We start from the raw sequence: 11,641 nt of genomic DNA, 5'->3' as shown, positions 1-11,641 counted from the left end.
TCTCTCGAGTGGGTGAAGGAGCCTAAGTGTCCAGTGGGGAAGAGCTATATACACTAGATGATCTCCATGTTTCTTCAGTTAATAGATGGTTGCTGTACATGTCTCTTATTCCCTATAGTCCTTTTTGCTTTAGCTTAGTTGTACAAGTGACTACAGATCCCTAGGTTAATTCCGTGGCATATGGGTACCACTCTGGAAAACGAATTCTGGCCTATCGAGGTGCTTGATCTATGAAACCACCAATTAGCCAGGTCATTGCAAAGAAGGCTGCTGAGCTCGATGAACTCTAGGGCAAATGGTATTACAGAGGCGTGAGGTTGTACAGTGATGAAGGTATAAAATCGTCAACTTGATTGAAATTCGCATAGATGTAGAGAGAGCATTGAGCCTACTAGTTCTATTAGGAATGAGGCTGTGGTGTATTTTCTTTCAGAAAGAACATTGAGAAAGCGTAGGATGGAAGACTATCAGCCTGCTCTCATGGAGATCCAGGACTTAGGCTGCCATGCAACTAGAGAACATGCTCAACCATGTAGCGCTGCAAATGCTTCTTTGATTGTGATGACTTCAGCATAAACATCCTGCATTGTGGGTCGATCTTTTGGTGTCTCCATAGAGCACAGGAGACCGAGTTTAACAAGCTGCACAATGCAGCTCTTCACGCCATCTGTTGCATTATTTCCATGGTTCAAATTGTCGTGCACATCACCATCTTCAGAACTTGGAACGATGCAAGGATCTAGAACTTCAGTAATCTTTTGAGGAAATGCTTTTTCCACAAATGTGTGAAGGTTCAAACCATTAGTAAACATCTCATCTGTTGGACGCTTTCCCGTGAGCATTTCTAGGATGATAATTCCATAGCTGTAGACATCGCCTTCAGTTGAGAGTTTGCTCCCCAAGCCGTACTCTGTAATATTGATAAAAAAATTATCTCTTAGTTCTGACAAAAAAACATAAAAGGGCATTATTAAATAGTGGAAATGTAAAACATGACTAATTTAAAATGTCCAATTTTGAAGGAAAAGTTTTCAGTTTTCACCTGGCGCAATGTATCCTATTGATCCTCTTGGTCCCAGTAAGCTTGTAGAACTATGATGGCAAGAATGACTAAAACTTTGAAGAAACTTAGCTAACCCGAAGTCAGCAAGACGTGCAACCATAGCATCATCAAGAAGGATATTGCTGGGCTTCAAATCACAATGGACCACAGGCTGCACACAACGATTGTGTAGATAATCCAAAGCAGAAGCTATGTCCGTTGCTATTGTTATTCTGGAGCTCAAACTCAATGGTCTTTTCAATCCATAATTGTTCAGTTTAGGATAGAGCCAGCCCTCTAGGCTACCATTAGGCATATATTCAAGAATAAGAGCTTTGAATTCATGTCCTGATGTATCCAATGTTGAGCATGCAGTAATCACCCTTACAAGATTACGATGGCGAGTGTTCCTCAATACCTCACACTCAGTAAGGAAGCTCTTTGGTATTCCAAGTTGATCAAGTTTGAAAACCTTGATAGCAACCGTATTTTCTTCAAACTCAAATCTACCTTTGTAGACTGATCCAGATTTTCCAGAGCCAACCAAGTTGGCCAAAGAGAAGCCATTTGTTGCTTTGACTAAATCAGCATACGAGCACTGCAGCAACTCCTTGCAAGATGGATGAGATGACTGTGTAACTTTCTTTCTCTTCTTCAAAATAACAACGGCAAACAGTGATAGCAAGACCAAAGAAAGGACAGTAGATCCTACTATCTTCAGAATAACAGAGGCTCGCCATTTTTTGGATGCCTCTTTATTACATTGTGGCAGCTGTAGCAAAGGGATATTGGCGCATAGCAACTTGTTACCTTGAATGAACACCTCTCCTGTGTTCTGAAATATCCCACCTGTTGGTACTGGTCCCTGAAGGTTGTTGAATGACAAATTCAGAAGCTTCATAGATGTCAAAGACTCAAAGAACTCAGGGATTTCACCAGACAGGTTATTTTGAGAAAGATCCATCTCAGTGACGCCTCTCAAATTAATGAAAGGTTTAGGGATTGCCCCATGTAGAAGGTTCCCTTCCATGTGGAGGGACTCCAAGTGCATGCAGTCTCCTAGAGTGGAGGGGATTATTCCACTCAATTGGTTATTGGAAATATTCAGGGACTCGAGGTTGATCAAGCCTCCAATCTCGAGCGGTATTTCTCCAGATAGTTGGTTGTGAGACAAATCCAAACCTTCCGCAAGTGCGGAAAGAGTAAAGAGCTCCTTTGGTATGCTGCCACTGAAGCTATTATGGGAGAGGTTCAGTGCTTCCAATTTTTTGCAGTATCCCAAAGCTTTTGGGATTGAACCACTCAAATTATTTTCTTGTAAATTAAGCACATTTAGTTGACTGAGATTACTAATGGAATGCGGTATTTGTCCGGAAAGTTTGTTTTGGGATAAGCTAAGGGTAAACAAGTTTGGAAGATTTCCAATTGAGTCTGGGAGATTTCCAGCAAGTAAATTATGTTCCATGTAAAGAAGTGTAAGGTTTTTGAGGTGCTCTATCTCCTGCGGTATGGTTCCAGATATTTTGTTTGCTGTTAACAATAATACTTGTAAACTCCTTGGAAGGTGGCCAATGGAACTTGGTAGTGTTCCTTCAAGGATGTTCATGTCTAGGCATAAGTGAACCAACTGGTCGCAATTTCTCAGTGAGGATAAGAACGACCAGTCTCCGGCTCCGAGTTGATTTATTCCTAGATTGAGTTCAGTTAAGTAGGGAAGGTTCCTAAAAGAGGGAACAATTCCATGGAGTGCATTGTCACGGAGATTTATCACTTGAATATTTGTTGCGAGGGCCAGTGATAAAGGGATTTGACCGCTAAATTTATTTCCTTGTAAAATCAGTGTCTGAATATTTGGTAGGGTGTGTCCAATGTTATTTGGAATTTCCCCAACAAGGCTGTTCGTGCCCATGTGAAGGTATGTCAGTGTTGACATGTTGTAAAGAGAATCTGGAACAGTCCCTGACAGGTTGTTGAAACTCAGGTCTAATTGTTCTAATGTAGGAATGATGCTTAAACTCGATGGGATGGATCCTTGGATGCTGTTCTGCGAAAGCAAGAGCCAAGTAAGAGAGGAAAAGTTTCCTAGAGAGGAAGGCATGCAACCAGAGAGACTGTTTTCGGATAGGATTAGAATCTCTAGTGGTGAGGAGATACGCACGAGTGGTGGGATAGATCCAACAAAGTTGTTAACTCCAAGGGCTAATACTACAATTGATGAGCTATTAAAAAGGGCAGAAGGAATCTCCCCACTGAGATGATTGTTTGTCAAATCTAAAAATTGAAGTGATGAACTATTTGCAAGGAGAGGTGGGATGCCTCCGGTCAGCGTGTTGTTTGTGAGGATGACAGTACTGAGAATTGAATTGCTTCCAAGTGAAGAAGGAATGTCGCCGGTTAGATTGTTGTTGGCGAGAAATAAAACTGATAGTTTGGAGAGTGTACCTAACCCGTTTGGGATGATTCCATGTAGTTTGTTGTTGAACAGGTGGATCTTCTGAAGTTCTGAACATTCGCTGAGACTCGAGGGGATCTCACCGTCAAGAAAATTGTTCGCCAGATCAATGATCTGAAGGCGAGAGCAGGAAGACAGAGAGTTTGGTATGATGCCAGTGAGGCCGTTGTAGCTGAGGTTCAAATAGGTGAGGTGATTCAGGTTCCCCAGTTCAGGTGGAATTTGCCCATTCAGTTTATTATTCGGAAGGTGAATAGACCTAAGAAAAGTGAGGTTGCCAATACAAGGTGGTATCTGACCATGGAGGCTAGCTGAATCGAGAGCCAGGGAGACCACACGAGATGTGTGTCTCTTGCTGCAGGTGACACCAGGCCAGCTGCAGTACTGCGCTGAATCATTTCTCCATGAAGCCATGGCGCCGGTGGTGCCGGAGAGGCGGAGCTTGAGGCAAAGCAGCGCCTGGAGATCAGTGTCAGGTGTGTCGTGAGGTGGTGCACTGGGAGCTGAAGAAGATGCAATCGAGAGGAAGCAGGGTAAGCATGCGAGCGCGATGGCCGCAAGCACAGGGAAACCAGGGGTGCCCGCGTTCGCGGACGCCATCTATCTGCCAAGGTGGATTACAGCGCTGGTGCTGTTTTTTTCGTACTTCGATTGCAAACTTGAGTTGTGGTGCTTGTGAAGCTAGGGTACATGAATTTATAGAGAGCTGGCTCACCGTCACCCAAGCATGACCAAAATTCGAGAAACCGAAGAAGGTAATGCTTATTTCTGTATAGGATACAAAGGCCCACAATATGTTCTTAACCGTTGTTTCGGAACTGTACGTGGGTGCTGGGCACACATGGACATGGTTCATTTTCCTTCGTTTTCATTTGAGATGGATTCGTTTTCTTTGTGCTTATATAAATTACAATATGTACATAGATGCTGCAACTGCAATGCAAAAAGATTGTAAATTTGCTAAAGTCTGAGTGCGACATAACTAACTCGAGATGTCCAAGTGGACTAGTTAGTCAAAAGCTCAATTTTCAAAGTGCGACCTCTTTTTGCACCATATGATGGGATGGTGGCGTGACTTCTTGCACTATGGTGGGGTGGTCCGGGAAAATGCTAGCTATCATGAAAGCTATCTTGTAAAGCAAAACTATATATTGTTATGAATTTTTAAGCAATGCTTAGTTACAAACAGTCTATAACTAAAATGCTCTCAAGAAAATGATAATATCAAACATAACTATATATGGTGCTATGGTGGGGTGGACAGGGGGAAGCTCTATTAGCTATCAAGGAAAGCTATCTTGCGCGCTATCTTAGGATGAAGAACTATATTATAAAATTTAAGCAATATTAAAAGTCTGTTTGGCATGGCTCTAATTCTGTCTGGAGCTAACTCTGGGTGGAGTTAAAGCTGGCTAGATAGGATGTTTGGTACGGAGGGTGCTCCTAACTCCGAAAAAGATGATTTTGAGGGTGAATTGTCCTTTTTGCCTCCGGTTTGATTGATTTTGATTGACTATACCAATAATGAGATAAATGAAATGACTAGAACTTCTTTTGCCGTACATACAAGATAAAATATTTATAAAAAAATAAAAGATAAATATATTATAAGTCTATTGTCTCCAATCGAATATTCAAATATTCTATAAATCCAATATCCTCCACGGTCGGACTTCTTGCATGCTCGCTGGAGAAATTAGTCGCTCTTGGTGAGTCTCTGCTCAATTCCTCGGAATCGAAGGCTAGCTGCTATGATGTGAATCCATTTCAGCATCTGTCTTCGTGAACCAATGCCAAGGATGGCCGGAATCTTGGAATCCATGGCGTGAGGCTGGGAGCTCAAGCTCAACCTCCGGCCGGCTGGCCTCGCCTTCACCTACGCTCGCACGCCATCCGCCGCCCCGTCACTCGCGCAGAGCTCGCCCCTGCCGCCCGCTCGCCCTTGCCGCCTTGCGCGAGCTCGCCCCCGCCCGCCTCGCGCGCGCTCGTCCCCGGCCGGACGGAGCGGTGACAGTCTTCACCTCACTTGCGCCTTCCCCGTTGGCGACAGCATGAGGTGGGTGATCAATTATCAAATCGATCGATTGTTTCCCGGCTGCCTTCGTCTCAGATTGTTCGTTCCAGTCCTGAGGTGAACGACGACGCCACTTCTTGCTTGCACTTATTGGATCTTGGCTGGTTTGATTTGGACGCAGGTTGTGACCAACGGGGCGTTGAAGAGCGTGGAGAACCGCGCGGCGACCAACCCGGCGCGGGCGCGAACGTCGGTGGCAACGTTCGTCGGCCCGGCAGAGAAGTTCGTCGGCGAGGGCAGCCCGTCGTTCTAGGGTTAGGGCGCCGGATGGGAGGACAACCGGGGGAGGAGCCGCCGGAGGGGAAGGCGAGGGGCAGGAGACCCCCTCCCGGCGGCGGGGTGGCTCGACCCGGCAGGTGCCGGCGGAGGGAGCCGAGACGCTGGCGTCGGGAGGGAGGCATCGGGGGCTTGGGGGAAAGGAAAAACGAAACGGTACGTGTGTAATCAGCGGGTAATTTCACCCTGAGGATAGCAACGGGCATGAAATATTCGCGTACCCGCGGATATTAAACCCGGTACGTGTGGGTACGGATTTGATTTGTGCCCTTAGGTATGGACGTAGGTACGGATCTAAACCCAACGGATATTTTCTAACGGGTTTGAAAAATTAATACCCGAACCTGCAAACCCGCCAGCCCCGCTGATATGTGGACGTGAGTAGTTATATATATACACAATTTTAGGGTTTCGTACTTCCCATCCCCGACTCCCCACCCCGACCTCCCAGTTGGCCACTTCCCAGCCGCCACCCCGTCTCCCATCCACCATTCCGCCCCGCCGCCTGCCCCCATCCCGCCGCCGGCCGCCCGCCCATCCCCATCCGCCCGCCTGCCCCCATCCCCGCCGCCGGCCGCCCGCCCGTCCCCATCCGCCCCGCCGCCGCCCGCCCGCCCCATCCCCACACCCGCCTGCCCACCCCCATCCCCGCCGCCGCCCGCCCGTCCCCATCCGTCGAGCCACCGCCCGCCCGCCCGTCCCCATCCGCCCCGCCGCCGGCCGGCCGGCCGCCCCATCCCCGCCGCCGCCCACCCGTCCCCATCCGCCCCGCCGCTAGCCGCCCGCCCATCACCATCCAGCTCGAGCCATACTGGTAGAAACAGATATGGCCCTTGTTCTTCATGACATTTATGGTGTTTTTGCTTGATGCGTTAAGAACCATATTATTTACATGATGTACTTTATGATGCGCGTGATATGCATTTTGATGTGGTATATTGAACAAGCGTGGAAGGACCATTTCAAATTAGCCTTGTTCTGTTCTTTGTCTTTGGTTTCATGAACGACTTACTGGATGCACAATTGGTACTCGTGACACATATTCTTTAGATAGATGCCGAATTATTTAGTTAGATTTGCTTGTTGGTTCAAGTGGACTTTCAGTTATGGTTGGCTACTAGTGCCACTCTGAGTATAAATATCCACATATTGTGCAAAGAGCAAACTTTTAGTTGATATTATGGATAGTCATATCAGACCTTTCTCATTGATGTGAGGCTGTGAGCTACTCTGAAATAGCTCGAGCTATTTAATTTAAGATCATGTACCTTTCATGCTTGGTCTTTTAGCTAGATATCTAACTTAAGAACATGTTAATTGTTCTACAGTTGTGATGGCTAGTGCTCCTAGTAGCTCCCAAGTTCCAAGTTCCCAAGCATCAGGTGTTGTAGTGGCTGCAGCTGATACAACAGAAGATAATGTTGTGCACATTTCGGATGGGGAGGAAGAAGCTCCTGCTGCTCCTGGTAAAAGGAGGAAACTTTTCTAAAGTGTGGAATGACTTCGTTCAAGTTTGTGTTGATGGAGAATGGAAGGCCAAACGCAATCATTGTAGCAAGAAACTTTCAGCCGTCTCAAGGAATGGTACAACCCATCTGAAAACCCATCTGAAATCTTGTCCTTTAAATAATAAGAAGGTAGGAGATAAAATTCAAAGTAATTTGCGGTTTGCAACCACTGAAAAAGGGGCAATGACTGTAGAAAACTATATGCTTGATCAAGAAGTAGCTAGGAAAACTCTTTATTTCATGATCATATTGCATGAGTACCCATTGTCCATTGTTGACCACTATGATTTTCGTAAGTTTGTTAGTGCCCTGCAACCTTTGTTTAAAATGGGTACTAGAAACACTATTAGAAGGGACATAATGTATTTCTATGAGGGTGAGAAAAGGAAAGCTAGGATATTGTTGCAAAGGACCAATTGCCGTGTTGCTGTTACAACTGACCTTTGGACAGCTGATAGTAAAAAAAGGAGCTATATGGTTGTGAGTGGACATTTTATTGATGAGTCATGGACGCTTAAAAGCTGCATTTTGAGGTGATTATCTTTTTTTCATAAATTGTTGTTTGCTGTTCAGCTTTCAAATTTCTATAAATTATGAACTTTACATCTGAACTATTGCTTTGTTATGTGTAGGTTTATGTATGTGCCGTGCCCCCATACCACTGAAGTTATTTGTGATGCATTGCACAAGTGCCTCCAGAGCTGGGATATTGATCGGAGGGTATCAACCGTGACTCTTGATAATTGCAGCACCAATGATAATATGATTGGCTTAATGGAGACAAGGCTTGGTGCAGCTAATATGCTTTTGAGGGGTAAATGGCTACATATGCGGTGCTGCGCACATATTCTCAACCTCATCGTCAAAGATGGCATGGACGTCATTGGAAGTGCCGTTTCAAACATCCGAGACAGTATTGCTTATTGGGTTGCTACACCAAAGAGGTATGAAAAGTTTGAGAAAACCGTTTTAGATGAAAATGTTGAATTGGTCAAGAAGTTGCAACTAGATTGCAAAACTAGATGGAACTCAACCTATGTCATGCTTAGAATTGCTATACCCTATAGAAAGATTTTTGAACGCTTGGATGAGCTTGATAGGAACTATATTTGTCCACCACCAAATGATTTGATATTTGCTAGAATAGTTTGTGAGAAATTAGAATTATTCTATGACCTCACTGAGTTGTTTTCTGGGACTAAATATGTGACATCCAACCTTTTTTCCCCTAAAGTATGTGAGATTAAACTTAAGATCAAATCTTGGGAGCATGATGAGTACGAAACAATTAGAAAAATGCCTGCTGCCATGATAGAAAAGTATGACAAGTATTGGACTGATATACATGGTCTTATGGCTGTTGCTGTCATTCTTGATCCACGTCTTAAGATGACAATGTTACATGCTTGCTATATTGCCCTTTTTGGTGAAGAACATGCTGAAATTTATGTGACAGAGGCCCATGAATTGCTATCTAATTTGATGAAACAATACCATATTAAGGAACAAGACTTTGTTAGTATATCATCTAGTGGTGCTAGTTCTTCAGTTGATGCAGCTGGTGTGTTGTCTATTTTTAAAATCCTTGCTGCAAATAAGAAGACTACTAGCTTTGTTAGAAGTAAGAATGAGATAGATAGCTATTTGGATGAAGAAACTCTTCCTCATGATGAGAATGAATATTTTGATATCCTTGGTTGGTGGAAGTTGGAGGGGACTCGGTATCCCATTTTGAGGCAAATTGCTCGTGACATCTTAGCTATTCCAATCACAACAGTAGCTTCGGAATCAGCTTTTAGCACTAGTGGAAGGGTTTTGAGTGAGCATCGCAGTCGTCTTACTCCTAAAATGTTGGAGGCTTTGATGTGTAGTCAAAGTTGGCTTCGTCATACTCTAACGGTAGTACTCTAGAGTGTATTTTTATACAAGACCTGTAAATTGTAGCTACTAATGAAACTTGTTTGTAGATGACGGTGATGGGAGGGTCACTAGCTTCTAGTCATGTCTTGAAGACATTCAAGAAGAAATGAAGGTGAATTCTTGCATCAGCACTGGTGATTCCGACTAATGATTTCTAATATTTGCTCAATTGGACTTTTATGTAATAATGGTTTTGAACACAGACTCTTGTATGGTTGTATACGTTTGTTTCTATTAATGTGTGATGTATCATGTATTCATATATGAGACCAGTTTATTTATTTGCTCAGATTTATTTATCTCGTTAAATAAATGGTGTTTATTTGCTGTTGAAATATAATATGTGCTTGATTTTCTAAAGTTTGCGTGTACATGGGCGTGCCCGCGGGTACGCGGATATCCGCGGATAGCGGATACGGGCGTCGTTTCGTGCCCGTGGCGGGTTGCGGGTGCGGGTGCGGGTGCGGGTATAGATTTTAGTACACGGATACGGATATACAAAGTTAATATCCGCGAGGATATTACCCGTTGTCATCTATATTTCACCTGAATCGTTCATATTTGATGGTTCTAGAACTGCAAAAGAAGTGTTCTAAAACTCCAAGTTTATTTAAGCAGAGTTTGAGAGCCCCTATAGAGTTTTGGAGTTGGGGTGTCCGGGCTATAAAATTGTTTGGAGTTGATGGAGTTCAGCTCCAAAGTCATACCAAACATATCCTAAGTTGGAAACCGTGTATAACTAAAAATTCTCTCAAGAAAATGATGATCTTAAATATTGTAGAAAACAAAATAGTACGACAATCAGAGGACTCGGACATAATAAAAAACTAATATTTATTAAATCAAGTAACATAACAAATAAGAGAAATACTCTACAAAACAACATTAGAAAATTATGACAGGCACTTTCATGAATTAGTAGCAAAGTAAATATCTACTATCAATATTTAGATAGTTGTAAATAATTAGTTGTGGAGCTTGATATGATCAACAAAATTGACACAACATGACGAGAAAAAATAGAAAAATTTAGCATCACAAAAGTTAGCATTTTAGAACACCAACATAATCTCTAATACACTACTTTGACCCAGAATATCTATAAAAATGAACTATTTGAAATAGAAATAATTACATATCATAATAGTCGGTTTCACAATGAATCTAGGAACATCATTTTCAAGTTATCAATCTTTATAAATTTTTTATTATTGGTAGTCAAAGTTAAATAATTGACTTAGGTCAAATCTAGAAATGCTGACATTTGTGAACTGATGGAGGATCCTAGTTAAGCAAAAACGACAGTCTAATTATATTCGTGGCTTTTTGGAAATAATAAAAATGGCATGACATAGTGCATTATTACAGGTAATATCTACACGCAAAAAATTATTACAGGTAATATCGCACAACACAAGATTCTACCACCACGGATTGATTTCTTGACCCGCGGTGCACGTAGGAAATCCTAGTTGCAGCTCGAAAACGACGTCTCACATCCCATCTTATCACTTCCAAACAATGTTATTGCTTTTTCGAAGATTCCTGCACGCTGTGTAGACTTCAGTAGCCACATGTTCACAGGGGATCGGCAAGATTTCCGCGCGCTGTAGTTTTTTCTGGTATGAGTTCCACGACGTTGGCAAGAAGTTTATTTACTCTTGTAGGTCGCATGAACTTTTACCGTCACACGTGTTTCACTATTACTACTTGGCTCTTTGGTTATCTAATTTGTTCAGGTTATTGTCTCATTATTAGACTTGGAAAGTCATATGCATGTATTGCACTCCCTCCATTCCAAATTATAGATTATTTTAGCTTTTCTAGATACATAATATTATTTTCTATACACCTAGATATACAATACGTCTAGTTACATTAAAAAAACTATCACTGCTAGAAAAAAGACTATCGGTCCATCTTAAAAGTACCGGTATAAATTAGACCCGGTAAGCATCAGTACCGAATCTATTTCATACCGGTACTTTTAAGGTGGATCGAAGCTATGGAATTCTTAGTATCGGGTGGTAACACCACCCGGTACTAAAAGTCCACATTAGTACCGTTGGTGTTACCACTCGGTACTAAAGGCTCCAGTCATATTAGTACCAGTTGGTAACACACCAACCGGTAGTTTTACCAACCAGTACTAAAGGATCATCCACGGATTAATTTAAAAGGAAAGCATCCTCTTTCTATCACAAGTGCTGTGTAAGTGAGATGGTAAGGAGGTACCGCGCGAGGCAAGAGGTCCTGAGTTCAAATTCATGCACCGCACATGTGACTCTCCTTCATGTGGAATCTTCACCCGGTACTAAAAGTTTCCTTCAGTACCGAGTGTTTTACCCGGTGACGAAGATTGAGACTTT

General features: G+C 43.1%; 1 protein-coding gene and 1 long non-coding RNA gene across 2 annotated transcripts; one reads left to right on the top strand and one right to left on the bottom strand.

The window, feature by feature from the left end:
• Positions 1-45: 45 nt before the first annotated feature.
• LOC112888593 (receptor kinase-like protein Xa21) lies at positions 46-4,325 on the bottom strand. Its single transcript, XM_025954841.1, has 2 exons — positions 1,043-4,325; positions 46-910 (listed from the first exon to the last, which is right to left on the bottom strand). Exons 1-2 carry the CDS (start codon positions 4,092-4,094, stop codon positions 525-527), a joined length of 3,438 nt encoding a protein of 1,145 aa, XP_025810626.1. The 5' UTR covers positions 4,095-4,325; the 3' UTR covers positions 46-524.
• A 1,411-nt stretch (positions 4,326-5,736) lies between these two features.
• Positions 5,737-8,085, top strand: LOC112888600. Its single transcript, XR_003227863.1, has 3 exons — positions 5,737-6,000; positions 7,173-7,428; positions 7,985-8,085. It is a non-coding gene; the product is annotated as an uncharacterized LOC112888600 (long non-coding RNA).
• The last annotated feature ends 3,556 nt before the right edge of the window (positions 8,086-11,641 follow it).

The sequence above is a fragment of the Panicum hallii genome, chromosome 4 (assembly GCF_002211085.1).
Source record: "Panicum hallii strain FIL2 chromosome 4, PHallii_v3.1, whole genome shotgun sequence".
NCBI lineage: Eukaryota > Viridiplantae > Streptophyta > Magnoliopsida > Poales > Poaceae > Panicum > Panicum hallii.
The sequence above is the reverse complement of the archived record's forward strand: the minus strand, read 5'-3'. Positions and strand labels throughout refer to the sequence as shown.